Source organism: Podarcis melisellensis, assembly GCF_964234715.1.
Source record: "Podarcis melisellensis genome assembly, chromosome: 17".
NCBI classification, from domain to species: Eukaryota; Metazoa; Chordata; class Lepidosauria; order Squamata; family Lacertidae; genus Podarcis; species Podarcis melisellensis.
In genome coordinates, this window is record NC_138534.1 from 39005655 (window position 1) to 39029655 (window position 24001).

The 24001-nt window shown below is 45.1% G+C and overlaps 1 protein-coding gene across 1 annotated transcript in view; it reads left to right on the forward strand.

The window, feature by feature from the left end:
• TBX15 (T-box transcription factor 15) overlaps positions 1-24001 on the forward strand; it is a 92541-nt gene that overhangs the window by 59051 nt on the left and 9489 nt on the right. Inside the window, exons 3-7 of the mRNA XM_081894268.1 lie at positions 336-437; positions 2183-2354; positions 3907-4074; positions 6228-6292; positions 16152-16249. Coding sequence (XP_081750394.1) covers positions 336-437; positions 2183-2354; positions 3907-4074; positions 6228-6292; positions 16152-16249 — 605 coding nt within the window. The remainder of the gene's footprint in view (positions 1-335; positions 438-2182; positions 2355-3906; positions 4075-6227; positions 6293-16151; positions 16250-24001) is intronic.

Consider the following 24001-nt stretch of genomic DNA (forward strand, 5'->3'; position numbering starts at 1 on the left):
TCCTCCGTAAGTGTAGAGTGCTCTTCTTACCTAACACTGTCAAGAGTCTCAGTTCTGAGGATTTCCTGCCACTTTATGTAGGGAGAACTCTCAGCAACAAAGTATGGGCACACAAAAAGACAATGCACATGGAGCAAGTGTATGAATTAAGAGGCACTTTATAGCGGGGAATGAACTTCACAGGTTGCTGATAGAAACTAATACTTTGTCACCAAGCCCAGCCATAACCTGTAGGCCCCTGGACAGTTCTGTCTCAACAGAGCAGCTCTCTTAGGCTCATCAGGATGACTACGTTGACCACTTTCCTCCTTCCTTTTCAACCTTCATATTTCTAGGAGAATGTTTCCTGCAATGAGAGTGAAGATTACCGGACTGGACCCCCATCAGCAGTATTACATCGCCATGGACATTGTGCCTGTGGATAACAAGAGGTACAGGTAAGAGCTGCTAAAGAATGGGAACTATTAACTAAGTGCTCCACTGAGGATCAGAGAGCCTGAGCAAGCAAGAGAGAAAGCTCAGCGCCAGACCCAAAAGGGTCAGAATTGCTTTTTAAAAAAGAAGAGAAATGCTTGGATGTGTATTGGAGTGTGCCATAACACACCTGGTTAAAAAATAGTGCGCACACTCTCTCTCACACACACGTATATAAAATCATCATCATCATCACTGCTTTTAAAATGTTTAGGGATATTCTCATTTTCCTACTCATATTGAAATACTGCCCCTCAATGAGGCCAAACTTAGATTCACAAAATGTTTAGGGGTATGTGTACCCCTGTGTCTCCCCAGAAAAAAAGCACATTCAGAACTGAATGAAATTTGAAGGCAAAGTAGCCATTTCTATGGGTAAGAAGCCTATTGAGTCTTGGACAGGTCCAGGGATTTATAGACTAGGTAGGACTTGCCGATCAGAAGGTCAGCGGTTCGAATCCCCACAATGGGGTGAGCTCCCGTTCGAAAGCACGTCAAAGTGCAAGTAGATAAATAGGTACCACTCTGACGAGAAGGTAAACGGCATTTCTATGCACTGCTCTAGTTCGCCAGAATTGGCTTAGTCATGCTGGCCACATGACCCGGAAGCTGTACGCCGGCTCCCTCGGCCTATAGAGCAAGATGAGTGCTGCAACCCCAGAGTTGGTCACAACTGGACCCAATGGTCAGGGGTCCCTTTACCTTTACCTATGTATGTAAGTGCTTTTACCTTATGCTGGCAAAGATTTTGATTTGATTTGATTTCATACTCTGATCAGGAGTATGGCTTTGGAATAGGTGTAACTCTTTCCTGGTCCCATCCCAGCCACACCCCCTATTTGGGGAGTTACAGGAGAGTAAGTTATGCTCACTTAAGTTCCATTGGCTGAGTCGTCATTGAACCAAGTTGTATATTTATACCAGTGTATCTCCGGCACAGCTGGGGTGAGGGTGTCACTCTGGTGTAAGCTTGGCTGAGCTCTGGATCAGCTGGGAAAGCCCAAGACCTCCCAATTCCAATCTCTCTCATCCCAGCAGATTTTGGGTGCGGATTCTGATGTTAGTAACTCTCACTGAATAGAAAACTTTCAGCTTGCTATCCTCTTCATCAGTTATATATATTTTTACTCGCCCTTCACCCTGAGATCTCAGGGCGGGTTGGAACAATTTAAATATACAATATTAAAAACAGTTGAAGCAGGTTACGATCAAGATAACAGGGTGGACACTAAAATGTTCATGGCCAGTGTTGCAGCACACCAAAATGGAGTCTGAACTAAGGATTTTTAGAGATGAAATCATGGGACCTCCGCCGTGTAAACTGAGAAGCAAATGGCATTTGCAGGTGCAGAGTGTGTTAGAAGAGTCATCTGCAAGTAATGAAATATTCCTATTATATCTCTAAAGGCTTTCATCTGTGGATTAGTAGGGTTAACCAATTAGTCTGTCCCATGTGCAAAGTTTTCTAGGGACAGTAATTGGAAAAGAGGATTAATAGAGATGCAAAAGGGAGGAACTGGTTCCAGGTATCATCTGGTTTCCATTAAAGATGAAGCACATGGTTTCCTTCCTGTGTGTATAATCTGAGCCTGAACGCTGTTGGGTGAGTGCAGAAGGAAAGCTCTTAACGGCAGGGGGACTACAGGTGTTGTCTGTGTCTGCACTTTGAATAATAAAGCCTCCTTTCTCACATCCTCGTCTCTCGCAGGTATGTGTATCACAGCTCCAAGTGGATGGTAGCGGGCAACGCGGACTCCCCTGTGCCTCCAAGGGTTTATATTCACCCCGACTCGCTGGCATCTGGGGACACCTGGATGCGTCAGGTTGTCAGTTTTGATAAACTAAAACTGACCAACAACGAGCTAGACGACCAAGGCCATGTAAGTTCTTAAGAAGCACATTCCCTTTTCAACAACCTTTTGCTTCAGACCTGCCCCTTTGGGCACTACCCACTACAGTGATGTATTCCTTAGCTCAAAGCCCTTCCCCCAAGCAGGGGCAGAGGAAGGGGGGTGCAGTGGGGGTGGGCCGCCCTGGGTGTCACCACTGAGGGGGGTGACAAAATGCCGGGTGGCACTCACCGCAGGGCCTGCAGCATGCTCGAGCCATGTGTCTCTCCTGGGAGTGACACAGTGAGTTGGTCGCCCGCAGGCTCCGCACTGCCCCAAACGGTCCCCCCGCTGCCTCCCCCTCAGCTGTAGGGCAGGGGAGGCAGAATCCTCGGAAGCCCTGTGGAGTGTCCTGCCCCACCCCGCGGGCAGTTGGCCCCGCCCCTGGGCGCAGGATACATGCACCACGCCAGGCGCCTGACCAGCTTGCTCCGCCACTGCCTTCAAGGTGCAGTTTCTGCTCTTCCTGCAGGGCCATAGGAAGGCAGGGGCACAGTGTGGGGGGGCGGTGCCCCCATGCAGGCCTAGCCCAGTGCTCCTTTCCAGCCACCAAGGGTCATGTCAGCCGGTTGGACTCCCCCCGCATGGGTGAGAAGGTTGCTCAGGGAAGCCCTGCTTTGCTCCAGTGGGGGTGGGGTCATTCTGGCAGTGAGGACTGGGCTGGTGTCCCCCTGCCCAGTGTGTACATGTTGTCCCACCCTGGACACTGGCAACCAACGGTAAGAAGGTTTAGGGACTACAGTCATACCTCGGGATGAATACATGTCAGGTTAAGCATTTTCGGGTTGCGCTCCACGGCAACCTGGAAGAAACGGAATGCGTTACTTCTGGGTTTTGCCGCTCGCGCATGCGCAGATGCGGCGAAACACGACCTGTGCATGCACAGACGTGCAGTCGTGTGTTACGTTCACTTCAGGATGCGAACGGGGCTCCGGAACGGATCCTGTTCGCATCCAGAGGTACCACTGTAGCTCCACTGGGGACTGGGAGTGACGGCAGGGAACACAAAACACCGGTTCTAAAAGATCTACGCAGCCTCTCAGTATGTTTCTGAGCACAATTCCAAGTGTTGGCACTGACCTTTAAAGCGTATCCACCCCCATCATTCAGCCCGGACGCTGAGGTCCACCTCTGAGGGCCTTCTGGAGGTTCTCTCACTGCAAGAAGGCAGAGGGCCTTCTCGGTAGTGGCGCCCACCCTGTGGAACGCCGTCCCATCAGATGTCAAGCAAATAAACAACTATCTGAGATTTAGAAGACATCTGAAGGTGGCCATCCTGTATCAGGAAGTTTTTAATGTTTGATATTTTACTATGTTTTAATATGTGTTGGAAGCTGCCCAGAGTGGTTGGGGCAACTCAGCCAGATGGGTGGGGGGATTATTATTATTATTATTATTATTATTATTATACAATTATATCCTTATCAGGCTACTAGTTTGGGAGTCATTTGTTCAGTACCCCATCCCCAAATATCAGCTCTGAAATTTTTAGAATGATGCAGTTCAAGTAAATCTCCCTTGCCTTTCCTCTGTTTCCCCGAAGATAATCCTGCACTCAATGCACAAGTATCAGCCCCGCGTCCATGTTATCCGCAAAGACTTCAGCAGTGACCTGTCTCCCACGAAGCCAGTTCCCACAGGTGATGGGGTGAAAACCTTCAACTTCCCAGAGACTGTCTTTACCACCGTCACTGCTTATCAAAACCAGCAGGTAATGAAAAAGATGCTCTAGCAGCCCATCTGTTAACCGCCGAGCAGGTTTCGATCTGCTCTTAAATGAAAGCTATGCTGTCTGTGCCAAACTATGGCCCACTAATTAATACATTTATAAACAAATCTATCAGCAAAAATGTCACAACAGGCCAAGTACTGTTACAACGCAAGAGCAGAGTGGTGGTCTCAGCAATACGTCAGCAGAGAAAGCGAAAATGACAGCATAAGTTAGCTTTGAAAGAAAAAGACAGGTGGTGTAACCCAACTTGTGGAAACCCCCCCCCCCCAAATTCCACAGAGGAACAGAATTTGTCATAAATCAGGAACAGAAGGAGATTTGCAACATGGACAGTTGAGTTTACAGGCTGTTGATATGGAAATATTAAGTCTTTGGAAGAATTCCAGTAGGAACCGACCTAACATTAATGTCAAGATAGCCCAACAGCGTTTCGACTACATATGTATATTTCAAATCTCAAAATCGTAAATACACGCTGAATTTTGCAGAAGACAAAGAAACCCTTTCTCCAACTTTATGACTTTAAGCTACTTACACAGCTATTAAAAAAATGTCCGTGTTAGGAACTCAGGAAAACACGGAGAAGTGTTCAAGGGCTGAGACCAGGCTTTCGTCATAATGGGTATCTGTTTTCTTTTCCAAATCCTTCATGAAATCTCTCTCTTGTGAGGTCAACCAGCTGCAATGTAAGATGCACAGTGTCATTACATAGTATGTAGCTTAAAGCATATGAAAGCACAATCTGTTTTCTTTACTCGGTCCCCTGACAAGATCAAAACTCTTTGCCCTGTACTATAGATCCTACAAAGTAATGTATGCTGGTTCCAGTTTTAAGGCCATCGGGCATTGTTCAGCAAATTCCTGAACAGGACAGGCTAAAGTAGGAATTGCCGTCTGTGAACTTTGCCATTCTCCCAGAAACAGCTGACGTGCGAAGGACTAAGTGTGCTTTGCTGCTTTCTTGAGCTCACTGTAGTTGGAAAAACAAATACCAAGATATGAGAGAGATGGAAATCTAGAAACACCAATTGCAGCTTTGAAGATAGAATGCTTTTCTGATATTTGCTATTTTTATAGCAACATAAAAGCCTAAAAGCTGACACAGCATTTCAACAAAAGAGGAAATGATAAAAGGAGCAGAGGGAAAGATAAATATTGTTTAAAAGGTAAAGATAAAGGGACCCCTGACTATTAGGTCCAATCATGACCGACTCTGGGGTTGTGGTGCTCATTTCGCTTTATTGGCCAAGGGAGCCGGCGTACAGCTTCCACGTCATGTGGCCAGCATGACTAAGTTGCTTCTGGCAAACCAGAGCAGTGCACGGAAATGCTGTTTACCTTCCCGCTGGAGTGGTACCTATTTATCTACTTGCACTTTGACGTGCTTTCAAACTGCTAGATTGGCAGGAGCAGGGACCGAGCAACGGGAGCTCACCCCGTCGCGGGGATTTGAACCGCTGACCTTCTGATCGGCAAGTCCTAGGCTCTGTGGTTTAACCCACAGCACCACCCGCATCCTTATAAATATGGTTAGGTGTGAGCAAATGCAGTCTTCATTTTAGCTATAAATCAGTGTTTCCCAAACTTGGGTTTCCAGTTGTTTTTGGACTACAGTTCCCATCATCCCTGACCACTGGTCCTGCCAGCTAGGGATGATGGGAGTTGTAGTCCAAAAAACAGCTGGAGACCCAAGTTTGGGAAACAGTGCTGTAGATGAAGGTGGCAAGGATGCCTAAAGGTCTCATAGAATAAGCGACATGGGATTTTAGGAAGAGCAAGGGGTATTGATCAGGGATAGCTGATTTACAAGTTGAAGAAACAAATACACACACACACACACCACACACGATATACAATGCAAGGTGTGTGTGCAATTTAATTCTGAATAAAATGCAATTGAATGCAACCCAGAATTTACAGTGACATAGAACTGTTAATTTACCATTTATGGAAGCAATCATTCATTGCACATGCCCCTAACTCAACTGCAAGCTGTTTAACTGGGGGGCCGTGTGAAATGGCATGAAGCACCAATGAAAAGAAGAATAATTGTGGAATGATCCAAGTTATGCAAAGTGTTAAGGAATGAAATATTCTCCATAGAATCTAAGTTAATTTACATTCTGTTACAGATTACACGATTAAAAATTGACCGGAATCCATTTGCAAAAGGGTTCAGGGATTCTGGAAGAAACAGGTAAGAGAGTTCCTGATTTTCTTTATTGTATCATCCTTCTCTGGCCACGGTGCTGGAGCAGTTCCCCCAGGCACAATGTGGTGCCTTATGTAGTTAAAAGACCCTGGAATCAGCATGTGGGGCAGCAGATGGATTCACTTGCACCTTCAAACATGGCTATGGTCAGTTTTATTTGTACCAGTCACATTCGCTCCTCCCCAAGACGTGACCGATATCAAATCTAATGACACTTACCATCTGCTTTGCTCTGCTTTTTTACAATCAAGCAATATATAAATGTTATGAAATAAATAAATCTGCTGGGTGATTCCCCTCTCAGATCCTTGTTCATAGCCAATGCTATGTGCATGAATCGCTGGACCAGGTTATATGCTTTTGGGAGGGCAGTGTACAGAACAGATATAGGCTGTCGTGCTGCTTTAATTGCCCTGGTTTCAGTGGGTGATTCTGATCAGGTTGCCCAAGCTTGATAGTTCTAGTTCTTCAAAAGGCTTTTTGAAACATGCACTGATTTTCTAGCCCAGTGATTGCTTTCCTCTTCACCATGCTATGCCATCCACCCCACTAGTGGGAGCAGAATGACTGCAGCCCCGCTGCTTAGAATCTTGTAGGCTCATAAATGTGTCTGGTCTTTCTGCTATCAAGGCCAGAGGATGCCCTTCCCTAACTTCAGACGTGTTGGACTCCAACTCCCATAGGCCCTGCCAACTGGGACTGATGTGAACTTCAGACCCAAACATCTGGAGGGTGCAGGTTTCCTCTCTTATTTGGGCAAGTCTGGGTGGTTTGGTAGTTCTTTTGGATTTCTGATCCAGTGAACATTGCAGATGGTGGAAAAGCTTGAAGCGTGTGTGTTGTGGGGGCAGGTCGAACTCTGGGATTTTAGGCATCGTCTCCCAGGGATCAATTCTGGACCAGACCCTCCAGGCTCCAGGCCCATAAGAGGCCTCCTGGACTTGGTACACAGTGAAACCCACATTGCCATGGATGGAGCTCTCCTTGCTGCCTTCTAGCAAGTAGCGCAACACAATATGAGAGTTGGCGTCAAGGAAAGTCATAGTCTGAAGGCCAAGGAAGTCTTCATCAGTTGGTTCCTTTGGGAATGTCCAGGGTGGCAGGAGAGGATATATTGTTTATCAATATCCTTCCTAACTTGCGCTAGCAAGTTCCTTTACTCAGCAGAGTGCATTCCCCTTTACACGGCAGTTGCAAACTCGTGTGAGTTTCTTACGACAATACACAATTCAGTCTGGCTTGTCCAGACTGAAATGTGTTCTAATATCTTCCTGGTAAGACCCCTTGAATCCCTCCTAAAATAATAAAGATACCACAGTCTTATTCATAAGCAATAAAAAAAGAAAGTTTACTCACGATCAGGCAGAGCACAATGTGATCCCCGAGGGCAGCCTTTAGGCTTAAATTTACAAACATGTACAAACAGGTTTACCCCATATGGGAGATAACCGGGGGGACTGCTTGGCTGGCAGGAAAGGAAGATGGAAAAAAGAGAGAGAGTGGCAGCATGCCTTGGCCTTTTACCAAGTCTGGAAAGGTCACACCCACCCACTAATCACATGCAAGGAAGGATGCTCCAGGCCAGGAGGAACAGGAAGTTTCGACTGGCTGAACCAAACATTCCCTTGCATGTCCACTCTAGCAAAACAAGGAATGTTGTACTTGACTGCTCCCAGTGGATTACATCCCACAGTTCTGGTGTACGATGGTGATATAATCACTATTAGGCCTAGGAGTCCAATTTGAACTCAGTTTGGAGTTTGGATGAACTTCCCACACATCTGGGAAATTAGTCATTGCTGAAAATAATTTCTAGGATTGGCTGGAGGGATTTGTCCCTTCCCTGATGAAGCATGGGTCTCAGGGGGACTGATAGATTCAAGAGCCGTGTTTGGGAAAAATTGGGAAGGGCCAGGGTAGTTTGTGTAAATAAATTGACTGCATTCAGCAGGTCTGAAGGTGCTTGTGAGTGATGAGAGTGGTCCATGAACATGTGGCTGGGGGGCCGAAGTCCAGCATCTGAATGAGACATCCTCAAGGTTTTGGCCTGGTGCGGTTGGACTCCCCCCCCCAAACAAAACTCTGGGAATCAAGAAACTTGTGGCTCATTAACATTAGGTATAGGGCAGGAAATTGCTACACGGCTGTGGCTGCGGAGAGCTCAGCGCAGCTTTCTGCTGACGTCAAACGGAACTGAAATCTTTAAGGTATTACACATTTAAGAAAGCTGCCCTGGGGGTTCATTGCAGGAAAGCCACACAAATAGCTGTGAGCGTTAACGAAGACCCTGCCAAGATTTTGTTGCAAGGTTCAGCCAACGAGATGCTGTAATTCTCAGAGGCCTTCTGTGGAGAAATTGCACACCGAATGCAGTTGGGTGGAGGGGCTAAAGGGAAAGGCAGAATAAAGGTGTCCTGAAGAGGTTTTCTATTGCATTACATACACATTAATTTTGTTCAACAGCCATTCCCTCACCTGTAGAATCGGGGGGCTATAGCGGGGGAGCATTATTATGATGATGATTTATTGAATTTAAATACCGCCCTATACCCAGAGGTCTCAGGGCCGTTCACAGAACAAACTCAAAATATAAAACCACAAAATATATAATTAAACTAAAAACAGCAGCCCATTGCTCCCCTTCTACCACCACCCCATTTTAAAAGAGCGTAGGATGTCAATCAAATCAGCCAAGAACATGGCAAGGCTCTCAAATGGAGGACATACTACAGTTCCCAGGATTTTGGGAGGCAGTGGGAGAGCCATGACAGCTTAATTGCTATAAAATTGATATACATTTCAAGTGTAGATAACCCCACTGTGTACTTTGAATTACTCTTGTCTTCTTTCTTTCGCCACAATTTTCAGCGTCATAGTTAGCCTTGTACAGAACCAGCAGGGGGCTCTGTGATTATTCTCAATTCACCCAGATTTTTTTTTTATTACTACTATTATATGTTTCTCACCATCGCCATACAGTGTGTGTATTAGGGTATGTAAAATGAGAGTCGTCATAATGATCCATTGTCAAAAGCAGAAGTCCGCAAATGTGTCCTCCTTTTTGCTCTTCAGAATATGGCAACCCTAGTATGTATGTGTGTACATACATGTACACACACACTCTCCCTCATTGTAATTATATATGTCCTTCCTTTCTGGATAAAAATCCTCACAAGGCAGTTTACAAGTAACATGAAAGATACATAAACAGAACGCCAGTTAAGATAAAGGGACCCCTGACCATTAGGTCCAGTCGTGGCCGACTCTGGGGTTGCGGTGCTCATCTCACTTTATTGGCCGAGGGAGCCAGCGTACAGCTTCCGGGTCATGTGGCCAGCATGACTAAGCTGCTTCTGGTGAACCAGAGCAGCGCACGGAAACACCGTTTACCTTCCCGCCGGAGCAGTACCTCTTTATCTACTTGCACTTTGACGTGCTTTCGAACTGGTAGGTTGGCAGGAGCAGGGACCGAGCAAAGGGAGCCCACCCTGTTGCGGGGATTCGAACCGCTGACATTCTGATCAGCAAGTCCTAGGCTCTGTGGTTTAACCCACAGCGCCACCTGCGTCCCTAGAACTCCAGTAAACATTATCAAAAAAGTGATCAGAAATATGGTCATGTGGACAGCAGAAAGGGATGTGCAGTCACCCTCGCTACCTTCTCACTGCTTGGGGTTCCCAGTTTTCAACCCATGATTTGCAAAAGCATAGCAAAGCTCTGGATTAATTAAAAATAAATAAAACACAGTAACATAAATGCAGGATGTTAACATATACCACGAGTCCTGAAAGATCTACATTGGCTCCCAGTACATTTCCAAGCACAATTCAAAGTGTTGGTGCTGACCTTTAAAGCCCTAAATGGCCTTGGTCCAGTATACCTGAAGGAGCATCTCCACCCCCATCATACTGCCCGGACACTGAGGTCCAGCTCCGAGGGTCTTCTGGCGGTTCCCTCTCTGCGAGAAGTGAGGTTACAGGGAACCAGGCAGAGGGCCTTCTCTGTGGTGGCACCCGCCCTGTGGAACGCCCTCCCATCAGATGTCAAGGAAATAAACAACTATAGTATCTGACTTCTAGAAGGCATCTGAAGGCAGCCCTGTTTAGGGAAGTTTTTAATGTTTGATGTTTTAGCGTGTTTTTAATATTCTGTTGGAAGCTGCCCAGAGTGGCTGGGGAAACCCAGCCAGATGGGTGGGGTATAAATAATAATTTTTTATTACTATTACTAATGTTTCAACTGATAAAACACTAAAGCAATTTTTCAACAACCAAAATGCTGGCTATTCAAATCTCTAGTGTTTGATCAGCTAAGTTAACCTCACGGGGGTTGTTGTTGTGAGGATAAAATGGGGTTGTGGAGAGCCATGGGTGCCTCCTTAACCACCATAAATATCCATAATTACAAGGGCAAAACCTATTATTATTGTTATTGTTATTGTTATTGTTATTGTTATTGTTATTGTTATTATTTGAAGCAAGCAAGCAAGCTCGGAATCTGGGGATTGCGTCTCATCTGAGGGGGATCAACAGCTATTCTTCCCCACTCTGGGGGTGCACACATGACTTTTGCCTTCCATTACAAACTTTCTTTTGTTCAAAACTCCTCCAGGGCCGAAAAACGAGTAGCAAACGATCAAAAAGGATTACAATATTGGTATCCTCTTTCATCAAGCCTTTCCTTTTAGAAACTGTGTCTCTCCCCCACACTTTATCCTGGGATAATTGAGGCCTTCTCCCCCCCGCAGTCTCCAGGTTTTGTTTCTTTTTATTAGCTACTGCAGCGTTCACACGGTGTAACGTTGCCATTAAAAGCATAGTTTGCTGTCCATTTGTAAACCTATGGGGCAGGCTCCAACACCGAGTTAGGCATGCCGGTTTCCCATTGGTGTCAACGGGCTTAAGCACGCTTAACTGCGCACTGGATTAAAGCCATGGTTTTTATTTGCTCATAAATTCTACCAACCCTCAACCCTCCCCCTTTTTTCTGGGTAGAACCCTGCACAACCCTATAAAACCTGGCTGAATTAATTGGTGGCTTGGGAACACCAACCAAAATGTACTACTCCACAAAACAAACTTAACCTAGTGTGGTATACTGGTTCACTGGGGTGCTTGACCTGGAGGGAGGGAGAGATGGAGGGAGGGAGAGAGAGAACCAGAGAGAACCAGAGGTTCAGATTTCTCTTCTAGCATATTAAATCCAGCCAAGCTGTGGTATTATCTCTACCAGATATCCCTAGTATAGATAATGCCACAGCTTGGCTGGATTTAATATGCTAGGGGAGAAATCTGAACCCAGGTTCTCGTTAAATGGGTAGTTACAAAATAATGAGGCATTAGGTAGCCAGTGTGACCTACAGGTTACAGTTGTTGAGTAATCAACATGGCACAAGCTAAGCAAGGCAATAATTCTACAAAATGCATTCAATGTGCCTTGAATATTTCATACCCTAATCATCATAATCACCATCAGTGCTTTTTTTCTGGGGGTACGCAGGGGTACGCATACCCCTAAACATTTTGTGAATCTAAGTTCGGCCTCATTGAGGAGCAGTATTTCAATATGAGTAGGGAAATGAGAGTACCTCTAAACATTTTTTATAGAAAAAAAGCACTGATAACAACAATAAAAATAATGTTGTTGTTTAGTCATTTAGTCATGTCCGACTCTTTGTGACCCCCTGGACCAGACACTCCTGTCTTCCACTGCCTCCCACAGTTTGGTCAAACTCATGCTGGCAGCTTCGAGAACACTGTCCCACCATCTTGTCCTCTGTCGTCCCCTTCTCCTTGTGCCCTCCATGTTTCCCAACATCAGGGTCTTTTCCAGGGAGTCTTCTCTTCTCATGAGGTGGCCAAAGGAAATCAGCCCTGGAAGGACAGATCCTGAAGCTGAGACTCCAATACTCCAATATAACAATAATACACCCCCTCCCCCCCCGTTTTTTGCCTGCGTCTTGAGAAACAGAAATGGAGTTTGCTTTTGTTTTGGGGATTTTTACACCCCTCATTTGCTCCGATGCATTTAATGTCTCTAGAGAGATGAATGTAAAGACCAGAAGAAATAAGGCTCTCAATCCTTACAGAGAGTTGTCATTCATCTATCTGGTTTTAAAATACAGTTATTAGGGTGCTCTTTTCTAGCCCCGTCCCTAATGATGGTCATCTTCTACCCCCCACTCCTGCTCAGCTCCCCTAATTTGCTCCACCTCACTGTTGCCTCTGCTGCATTCCCTCATTAGGGATACTTTGCAAATAAAAGCAGAAAAAAATACGTATTTTTCACTCTATATGACGCACCAGACCATAAGACGTACCTGGCTTTTGGAGGAGGAAAACAAGAAAAAAATATTCTGAATCCCAGAAGCCAGAACAGCAAGAGGGATCACTGCGCAGCGAAAGCATTGATCCCTCTCACTGTTCTGGCTTCTGGGATAGCTGCGCAGCCTGCATTCGCTCCATAAGATGCACACACATTTCCCCTTACTTTTTAGGAGAGAGAAAAGTGAGTCTTATAGAGCAAAAAATACGGTATACCAACTTACTTTTCTGCATAAGTGCTTAAAAATACAGCAGTTCTCTATCCTTGACTTGCTTCTGTGAAACCCAACCCATAGCTTAAGCTGAATGCTGGATATTGTGATTATTCAAATGGTATTGAAAGTGTTAAGCTGAAAGGGACAAAGTGTATGTGTGTTTTACCAAAGTGTATTCTTAATTTCATATAAGATCCCAAATTTATTTGGAAAACACTCTGCGACATATGCTAAAACAAAACAAATCCACTCCAACTTTCGCAACAAATCTTTGACAGATTGCTCTCATGGCCACTTTGCGTTGGGGAGATGCTACTTTCCATCAGAGAAGGTTTGGCATTCCCAAATCAGAAGCGAAACTTTTAGATATGCAGTTGCTTTCTGACAACTGAGATTGGCGGTGTACGCTGGGGGTGGGGAAAGCTTTTCAGATCAGCTAGGTGGGGTGGAAAATGTAGCAAGATATTCCAGATGCCAAGGAATGGGCTTCATGCAAGAACACTCAGAAGACAGCAAAAACACAGATGCGGTGGGGGAGGCGGGCCATATGGAAAGAGTTACTGAAACAAAGAGATACGTGGAACATCTTTTCCCATTTTGGGGGAACAATGGGGTCATTTAATATATTACCTATTAATAAAATGTAATGGCACTAAAAAAAAACTAAAACCCCAAAAGAAAATCAAACAAGAGACAGTAAATTCTGAAGACCTATTAAAGAGGCTAGGTTTTTAAAAATGAAATGGAGCCTATACAATTTCCCTCTTTCTCCTTCCAGTCTATCATTAATGACAGAAAGAAAAATGAGAGTTTGTGATTGAACAGACAACATTAGTCCACAATAGGACTTGGGGGAGGGCAGAGAATAGGAAACCTGAGCTGACAGGCAGGCAGTCCGCTTGGACCAGGTCATGCATGAGAGCTTCAGTCTTGGTTAGGAATTCAAATCTGCAACCATTTCATCCAAGTCTGATATCATCTTGTGAAACTCGTTCTCCATGCAGTAGCAGCCCATTTGACAGGGTAGAGCCATGAAGCCATCTTCCTGAGACCGGTGCCACTGGAGTTTGCCAAGGTGGGACAGCAGTGAGGTCTGGGATGAGTGGAAGCACCCAATTGGTTCTGCTGGTGGATCTACTAAGCCCCAAACGTTCCCTTGCCCTGCTCCATCCCACCACAAGCTCCACTACTGCTTGAGAGTAACTGAGGTCCATGAAAACATGGATGTTGTTGTTGTTTAGTCATTTAGTTGTGTCCGACTCTTCATGACCCCCTGGACCAGAGCATGCCAGGCACTCCTGTCTTCCACCGACTCCCGCAGTTTGGTCAAACTCATGCTGGCAGCTTCAAGAACACTGTCCAATAATCTTGTCCTCTGTCGTCCCCTTCTCCTTGTGCCCTCCATCTTTCCCAACATCAGGGCCTTTTCCAGGGAGTCTTCTCTTCTCATGAGGTGGCCAAAGTATTGGAGCCTCAGCTTCATGATCTGTCCTTCCAGTGAGCACCCTGGGCTGATTTCCTTCAGAATAGATAGGTTTGATCTTCTTGCAGTCCATGGGACTCTCAAGAGTCTCCTCCAGCACCAGAATTCAAAAGCATCAATTCTTCAGCGATCAGCCTTCATTATGGTCCAGCTCTCACTTCCATACATCACTACTGGGAAAACCATAGCTTTAACTATATGGACCTTTGTTGGCAAGGTGGTATCTCTGCTTTTTAAGATGCTGTCTAGGTTTGTTATTGCTTTTCTCCCAAGAAGCAGATGTCTTTTAAACATGAATACCTGAGGTTAACTTTAAAGTACCCTTAGTGGTAGGGTCTGAAGTGAGTTGTCAAAAAGAGGAGTATTGCTGGATCAGGCCCATCTAGTCCAGCATCCTGTTTTCACAGTGGACATCCAATTGCTCACAAATAGCTTCTGAGTACAACTGAAAATCCCTTTCTGGAATTTCCAGAAACATTACTGTCTCCAACAGAGGAGACGTTTCAGTCCAACATTCCCCGACCTTGTGCTCTTGTCCAAATGTTTTCTTGGACTACATTATATCTGTATGCTTATTCCCTTGCTAGAGTTAAAGTTTGGAAATCTGAAATAAGCCCCTGCCCTGGATCTGGAGCAAAGTGGACCTATTTTTAAGTGATCCGAAGCGAAGAGGCTCCTTATCTAAGGAGGTTCTTAAGCCATATTTTCCCCACACTGCTAATAAACATTATTTCTGGTTTTCAAATGTGTGAAGCAGCTCTTTTTAAAGTTTCTTTCTGGACTGTGTTAGCGTTAACAATGCAATTTCACATTGTTTTGTCAACTTGAGCCTTGTGCGACTCCTGTGGATTTCACATGAACCAGAAAGGTTTGGGGTTTTTTGTGGTGCTGTAGCCTGTGCTGTTGTGAAACTGCAAGGTGGAAACATCTTCTGCTCTTACACGCAGCAGCTTAGCAGCTAATAAACACTGTACAGCAACTTCTCATCTCTGAAACTTGCTATTACAATACAGAGTTTTGCCAGGCGCTATATATTTTAAACATCCAGGCTTCCGGGGTGACTTTGGAAAGTCAACTGAGCAATGGCATGCATGTTCAGGAAACCTTTTTAGCTGCAGCAACACAAGCTCCCTTAAGAGTCTCTAGAGACCCAAGGGCTGCAGAAATGGAACGTGAGGAGGTTCTCAAATTTAATGAGCCATAAGAAAGCAGGCCAGCGATAGGAAATAAAACAAAAGAGGGAAGAGCGAGTAATGGAGGAAGGTTAACTGGTCTCCTCTGATTCCTCCTCACTACTCTTGCTGTTTCTTTCCCCAGTAGTCCTTTAGCTTTGCGGACAATAATGAAGGCTGTCAAGCCAACTCTGAGTTTGGACTCCAGCTCTGCTGCAGGCCTTGAATGTGGCCTCCGTCTCATCACCTTCTGCCTCACTTTCTGCATGGACTGTTTAATTTTTATTTATTCATGTTCCTTCCAGAGGTTTTCCCAGTTCAGAGTCTGAGGCACAGCTTGGAAAGATCAGTATTTCTGATCAAAGAGGCAGTGCCAAATTAATCACTAAAGCCGCTTCTCACAAAGGAGTGGATGATTTAGAAGCCAACAGGAAAATATGAAGGGGAAAACCTGTATCGTTAAAAGCAGGGGTGATATTAAAAATAAAATAAAAAAGCACAGGTGTGCATAACATAGCAATTCAGAAAGTTTCTGTTGACAGAGAGAACAATAAAGCTGAAATAATCTCATTTATTAAAGTGGCTATACCTACTCACTGACATTTCTCTCTCTGTCTCTCTTGTCTCTCTCCCTCTGTTTTCATTTCACAGAACTGGCCTGGAGGCCATTATGGAAACATATGCATTCTGGAGGCCTCCCGTGCGCACGCTCACCTTTGAAGATTTCACCACCATGCAAAAACAGCAAGGTGAGCCATTTTATAATGGGCACCAGAATGGTGGCAATGAAGCAACTGCAGAGCCGCTCTAATGGGCATATGGTATCCAGCTGAATCCCTGATAGTCCTGGGACTCTTGACAGCCGTGCAGAGATATAAACCAGAAAAAGTTCAGCTACTAGTTTCAGAAACAGGGGAGGTTTCGTAACAGGGGCACTTTATAGCCATTGCAAAGCCCTCTGTATGGGTAGTTCATATTTGGGCTAACACCCCTACTGTACGGGAGAGAGCAGCACATGTGCTTTGAGTTTGGAAGATCTCAAGCTGAACCTCCCACTTAAGTAAGCAAGATTTCAGACGAAAGGCCTAGGAAAGGCCTCTTTGCCTGAAAACTTGGGAGAATTGCAGCCAGTTGGAGTAGGACAGGGCTGGGGGAACCTGGATCCCCCCAGATGTTGTTGGACCCCAACACCACTTTGTTGTTGGCGTCCATCTGTCTTGAGAGACAATGGAGTGCTCCTCAAAGGGTGAAGACAAGTTGAAATGGCCTCCCCAAGGCGCAAGCCTGGGCAGTGTGTATGGGCTGCCCAGTGACAAGACCTCCCTCTTGGCCTCACTGATGTGGTCCAAAGGAAAGCAGAGCAATGCGTTTGGCACCAGCTTAGCTGCAGTAGTTTCTGGAAAAAGGTGTACAAGGTGCCTTCCAGCCGTCCTGGGGACTCCACTCTGGATTTGTGTAGGGTTTACTCCTTAGCCTTTTCTTCTCCTGAAGATATCCGACAAGGTAGCAGAGGTTCAGGGTCCTTCTTCTCGATGGGCTACCTTCCCAGGTTGACGAGCCCCATCTGCCCCCCATTTCCCTCTACAACACGTGCAGAAACTGCCTTCTTGACCATTGGGCCCACTATTGGTTTCGTCCACTCAATCCACCAGAGCCCGTCTTCACCTGCAGGGTGAAGTCCCTAACTTACTGAAGGTTTGAGCCCCATTGGCTACCCTTGCCTGGTTTATCCAGCCAGTCGAAGCCGTTTTCTGGGGTGTGGCCCCTGTCAAATGCCGACAGCTTTTAGGAGCCACAGGTGAGAGCTGAGTGCAGGTAGGGACCAAAGGTGGGCAAGCTACCCGAGAAGGAACATAACGTGTCCTCCATCAGATACTACCCCTCCCCTAGCACCCCATACATGGGAGTTGTAGCTTGACAATATCTGGGGGGGCCATAGGTTCCCTATCCCTGGAACAGACAATGCTAGGCTGCAGGAGCCCGTGGTCTGAATCAATATACGATTTCTTCCTGATAGAGAAAGAGGATGTCTACTTAAATGAACTTACAATGAAAGGTGTCTGGTCAATGTAATGGTGGGAATGTCAATGCATTTTCAGTTCAGCATTGGGTTTTCTTGTACGTGGCTGACTTCTTGCTCTCTTCCGCCTTCCTTATTCCTTCCCTTGTTCATCTACCAGTTGAGACGAAGCTCCTCGTTTGTAAGTTTACTGTTCCTGCACTGCTTCTCTGCTGCTTTTTCCATCTCCTTGTCCCTGCCAAGGAACATGGAGCCCTGATAGACGATCCCTGCCTTTAGCAAAGGCCAGGGCTGAAATAAAACCTCCGCTGTTATTTTTTCCTGGGAAAAGTGGCAACATTTCCAGTGTGCTTGTCACAATATCCCCACTGTGGTTTGCATTCTCCCAGGCAACTATGCCCAACGGTGGTCTTTTGAGGGATCACCAGGAGGTTCTGCCCCAGAGCCAAGGATTGCCTCCTGGGCGGTGACCAAGAAAGCAGGGAGGAGCTGTACTGTTTTGCTGCCTTCTCTTGTCAATAAATATAAGGGATATTTATGCCATAAACTTCTGTCAGTTCCATACCAGCCTAATTACAGTGGTACCTCGCAAGACGAATGCCTTGTAAGACGAAAAACTCGCAAGACAAAAGAGTTTTTCGTTTTTTGAGTTGCTTCGCAAGACGAATTTCCCTATGGGCTTGCTTCGCAAGACGTCTTGCAAGTTTGTTTCCTTTTTCTTAAAACCGTTAATACCCAGGGTGCATTGCTTGAAGAGGTGCAGTTGTGACTTGACTTCGAGGAGCAACTCGTAGCACGCGGTGTGGTAGCCTTTTTTGAGGTTTTTGAAGACTTTTTTGAGGTCTTTGAATCCGTGCTTCGCAAGACGAAAAATTCGCAAGATGAAAAAATTCGCAGAACGAATTAATTTCGTCTTGCGAGGTACCACTGTATCATGGTTTCCCTTGAAGAAATCCTAGAAATGACAGTTTGATGGAGGTGTTAAGAATTCTCTAGAAGAGAGCCACGGCTCCTTGTATGGAACTAAACCTCTCAGAGTTTGTTGAGATAAAAGATTATGCCCTGCCTTTCTGCCCTGCAGGGCAGCTTACAATCACACAAAAACCATTAGAAAAAAACAAAGTGAAAGATAAAACCAATAAGCAGCATAAACACCAGCAACCAAAGTCAAACAGTGGCACTAAACCTAATGGAAACCATGCTTTTAAAAAAACAGCAACCTGCTCTCTTGTGCTAAATTTCATTGGAAGAATTTACTGGGAGAGAAGGAATGGCTATTAAACCACTTGGAACTCCCTGCCTATTGATAACAAGCAGGCACCTTCACTGTATGTGTTTTTGGCACCTGCTAAAAACATTATTGTTTGGGCGATCCTACCCAGGTGCGGCTGGCGCTGTGGGTTAAACCACAGAGCCTAGGGCTTGCTGATCAGAAGGTCACGGTTTGAATCCCCGCGACGGGATGAGCTCCCGTTGCTCGGTCCCTGCTCCTGCCAACCTGGCAGTTCGAAAGCACGAAGTGCAAGTAGATAAACAGGTACCGCTCCGGCGGGAAGGTAAACAGCGTTTCCGTGCGCTGCTCTGGTTTGCCAGAAGCAGCTTAGTCATGCTGGCCACATGACCCGGAAGCTGTACGCCGGCTCCCTCAGCCAGTAAAGCAAGATGCGTGCCGCAACCCCAGAGTCGGTCACGACTGGACCTAATGGTTAGGGGTCCCTTTACCTTTACCTTACCCAGGTGCTTTAAAAGTTGAGGTACCGGTAATTTTAATCTCTTTAAGTAATTTTTTTTTTTTTTTTACTTTTGTGTGTTTTAAAGTACCCTTGTAAATTGTTCTTATTTTCTTGTTTTATCTTTTTGTAAACTGCTTTGAAATATTTTTTTTTTTAAAAAAATAAAGCAGTGTATAGATTTTATGAAATAAATAAGTAGAATAGCTAGTCCCCCACTTCATCCATAGTGACTGAACTGTGAGGGTTGGGTGGGCAAAGGGGACCATTACATTTTGTGACCTCTTCTTAGCTCCCGTGTTCGAAGGCTATTGGAGGCTGAGGCTGATTCACAATTTGGATAAAATTGGGAGGAGTCAGCAAGTGCTTCTTAGGTTCATTAAGTCCCATGGCCCCCACTGTCCTGATATAATTTAACTACTGCTTCCTCAATCCACAGTTTATTTAAATGTATGAGAAGGAAACTTCTGTATCATTCTGTTTTGTCAGATTTGTGACCTATCCAGTGCTCCCCCCAAAAAATAATGTTTAGGGGTACTCTTATTTGGACCCAAGAAAACCTCCATTTTATCATTCAAATCGGGGGAAATAAATACAGTAAATGGACAAAAGTGCAAAGATTCATAAAATGTTTAGGGGTAGGTGTCCCCCTGCACATCCCCCCCGAAAAAAGCACTGCACCTATCCAATTTTCAGAGGTATTTCCTGGGTGCTGCTGAAAATTCTCTCTCACCCAGTCCAAAGCTCTTTCAAGAATTTAACACCAAACCCAAAAACATACCATCTCTGTTGCTGATTATGTTCCATTAATGCTAATACATACATACAAAGACCTCAGGGACCATGGATTTTAGTGATTTGCCCCTGTTATGTACTGAGCTGAATCCTAGAACAATAGGATCCAAAATGCAGCAGTCTGATTGATCTGCAGGAGCCACCCAATCCAGCTCCAGGTGGAAGTGAATCAGCAACCTGATTGGCCTGCAGGAGCAGCCAACCAGGCTTCTGGAGGAAGTGAATCCACAACCTGATTGGCCTACAGGAGCAGCCCGTAATTAGCCAATTACACGTGGCCCATTGGGTAAATAATGTATATATAGCAGATGTTTTGGGGGAAGTTTCATTCATTGCTACTACAAGCTGAATAAAGAGCATGAAATTCAAACTCAACTCCGAGTATATTTCAACCGCCTAGGACTGGAATATCTGTTCTGTTTGATTGATACCCTTGGTCAAAATGTTGTAAGTAAATAGTACTTTCTACAACTTACATGTGTGGCCAGGCTAATAGCAGTCTTTTTTTTTTTCCTTTTTCCTTTTTCTAGAGGGGTGGTGGTGTCAATATAGAACTTTATAATGGCATGGGAGTAAAAAGTTGACACCCCTCCTCAATATATTTGATCAAATTCAGAATGCCCCATAGCTGTTTTTAAAATACAGTGGTACCTTGCAAGATGAAATTAATTCGTTCTGCGAGTTTCTTCGTCTTGCGGATTTTTCGTCTTGCGAAGCATGGATGCACCTGGTATTAACGGTTTTAAGAAAAAGGAAACAAACTCGCAAGACGTTTCGTCTTGCAAAGCAAGCCCATAGGGAAAATTGTCTTGCGAAGCAACTCAAAAAACGAAAAACTCTTTCGTCTTGCGAGTTTTTCGTCTTCCGAGGCATTCATCTTGCGAGGTACCACTGTAAAATGTTGGGAGATCAGATCACACATCTCCCTCATCCCATCTAAGACTTTGAAAGGTAGCCCTGTGCCTAAAGGCTTTGACTCAGAGCCTGGGGCATGTTTTAGCCGCACATTTGTATGTGAGAATCCTTGGATTATCAGGCCAAGTGTGGCATTTTCTGCTCCAGTGATTAGATGGACCACTAGGCCTTGAATCCATAGCTGCACTGATAACCTTCTGCCCCAGTGGCTATCAAATGACATGTTCATATCAGTCGCAGCAACTGCTGACACAGTCAAGTAATATAAGGAAAGGAAAATATTTCATGTATTTTTAGCTTCTTTAAATGCAATTTGGCAGCTGAAAAACCAGGAAGCAAGCCAAGACCATGTGACCGGTGAGCTCCCTGCGGACTTACTACCAACTGTTGCCTTGGCTGCTCATTCAGGATGGCATCAACTAAAATTTGTCCCTTGTTCAGGACCCATTTGCCAAAGTCATAAATGACTTTACACCTACAGCTTTTATGGTCTTCATTTTGTGTGCAGCTTTCCGAAGAGACCCTGAAGAATAGCTAAGCTCAAGCAAAACGGGAAGTTTTAAAGGCATGAGGATTTGACACCCTGGAAGAGACAGGCGGTTTTGCATTTTTCCAGCTATGTAAAACATTGACGCGGGTGGCGCTGTGGGTTAAACTACAGAGCCTAGGACTTGCCGATCAGATGGTCGGTGGTTCAAATCCCTGCAATGAGGTGAGCTCCCGTTGCTCGGTCTCTACTCCTGCCAACCTAGCAGTTCGAAAGCACGTCAAAGTGCAAGTAGATAAATAGGTACCGCTCTGGCGGGAAGGTAAACGGCGTTTCCGTGCACTGCTCTGGTTTGCCAGAAGCGGCGTAGTCATGCTGGCCACATGACCTGGAAGCTGTACGCCGGCTCCCTCGCCCAATAAAGCGAGATGAGTGCCACAACCCCAGAGTCGGTCACGACTGGACCTAGTGGTCAGGGGTCCCTTTACCTTTACCTAAAACATTGAACCCAGTAGAACCAACAGCTAAGAGCAATTTAATAATGCTGCCTATGCTAGCCCACGTTGCTAGCCCTGGAAACAACCATCTGAATCTTATAAGGAACCGACTGAAGACCTGTGGCCCATTGCTAAACAACTAGAATCAGGCTCAAGACAATGTTTGCCCCCTGGACTCCTGCTCATGTGTGGAGGATTATGTTCTTTGTGACTCACTTCCTTACGATTCAGCTGGACTTTTATGACCACCGTGCAAAACATGAACTCAGTGCTTTCTGAGTTGCTGAGCAAGAGAGGTTCAGGGCTGATCTGTGGACTCGCCAGCATTTTACAGGCTCTTTGAGATATATAAATTATTATTATTAATTACATTTATATACCTCCCTTCACCCAAGGATCACAGGGCAGTTTACAATATGAAAACACAAAAATGCATAACATGGTAGCAAACAAAAACAATAGCCCTCCCCCAGTTTAACAGGCCATTTAAAAAAATAAAATGTGTTTCATTGGTTTTCAGTTACAAATGGTTGCTTAATCAGCCAAAAGCCTGGGAGAAGAGGAACATTTTTGCCTGGTGCCCAAATATATGTAATGAAGGCACCAGAGAGCCTTCCTGGGGAGAGCATTCCACAAGCAGGGGGCCACAGCAGAAAAGGCCCGATCTCATGTTGTCACTCTCCAGACCTCTTGCAGAGGAGGCACACTTAAGGCCTGGGGTGATGATCACAGGGTCCAGGTCAGCGTATGGGGAGAGGTTGTCCAAAGTAATCCCTACAAGTAGCTTGTAAATACCGTATTTTTTGCTCTATAAGACTCACTTTTTCCCTCCTAAAAAGTAAGGGAAAATGTGTGTGCATCTTATGGAGCGAATGCAGGCTGTGCAGCTATCACAGAAGCCAGAATAGCAAGAGGGATTGCTGCTTTCACTGCGCAGCGATCCCTCTTGCTGTTCTGGCTTCTGAGATCCAGAATATTTTTTTTCTTGTTTTCCGCCTCCAAAAACTAGGTGCGTCTTGTGATCTGGTGCGTCTTATAGAGTGAAAAATACGGTAATTGTTGTTTTCCATTTATGTCACTTTCCTTTAGGAGAATTAGGTCAGAAAGTCAAAACTGATTTCAATAAACAAAAACAAGCAAGCTGTTGCCAAATAAATAAATAAATAAATAAATAAATAAATAAATAAATAAATGAGATTAACACAATATTCCTTCCTTCCTTCCTTCCTTCCTTCCTTCCTTCCTTCCTTCCTTCCTTCCTTCCTTCCTTCCTTCCTTCCTTCCTTCCTTCCTTCCTCTGTGCTTTTTACATAACTGAAAGTCCCAGCCCACAAAGATCTCAGTCATTATAAATGTTTTGTAGTTCTTTTTAGAGGGGCTTAGGAGGACATTAGCAGGATTATGCCGTGAAACAGTGTGAGAAGCACAGCTCAGACGACAGATTTCAGCACGTCTGTTTCACTAAGAAATTCTCCTGCGCAAGCCCTTATTTATTTATCATTGTCTATATTTTCCTCATCTTCTAGAAGCACTCAGAGTGGCAGACAAATTAATTGTAAGATCCAGGAAACAGTTTATTGAAACAGTAAGAAACACAACTGCCACTTTAAAAGCAACAACTGTGAAACTCCTAAAGCCTATTACTGTAGCAGCAAAGTGTAAGAAACGATACATATTAATAATGGCTACAGTAAAGCTATTTCTGTTACACGTTAGAAAGTCCCTTTGGTGGAAGAGACTCCAGGATCAGTTCTAGGAGGACCCCAAAACGCCACTGCTGTTCCTTCACAGGGAGTGCTGCTCCTGTCCATCCATGTTTTTGTAGTTACCTGCGAACACAGGTAACTACAGAAGGGCTGAAAATTAATGCTAGGCCTACTCAGATTATACCCACTGAAATTAGCAACCATGACTAAATTAGGTCTACTAATTTCAATAGGTTTTCTCTGAGTAAAAGTTAGCTCCACCCACAATAAATGTGTCCCCTTACTCAGATCAGATCTGTTACTTTGGGGGGGGGGTGGGGAGGGGAGGGCTAAAAATCTGAAAAACTTCCC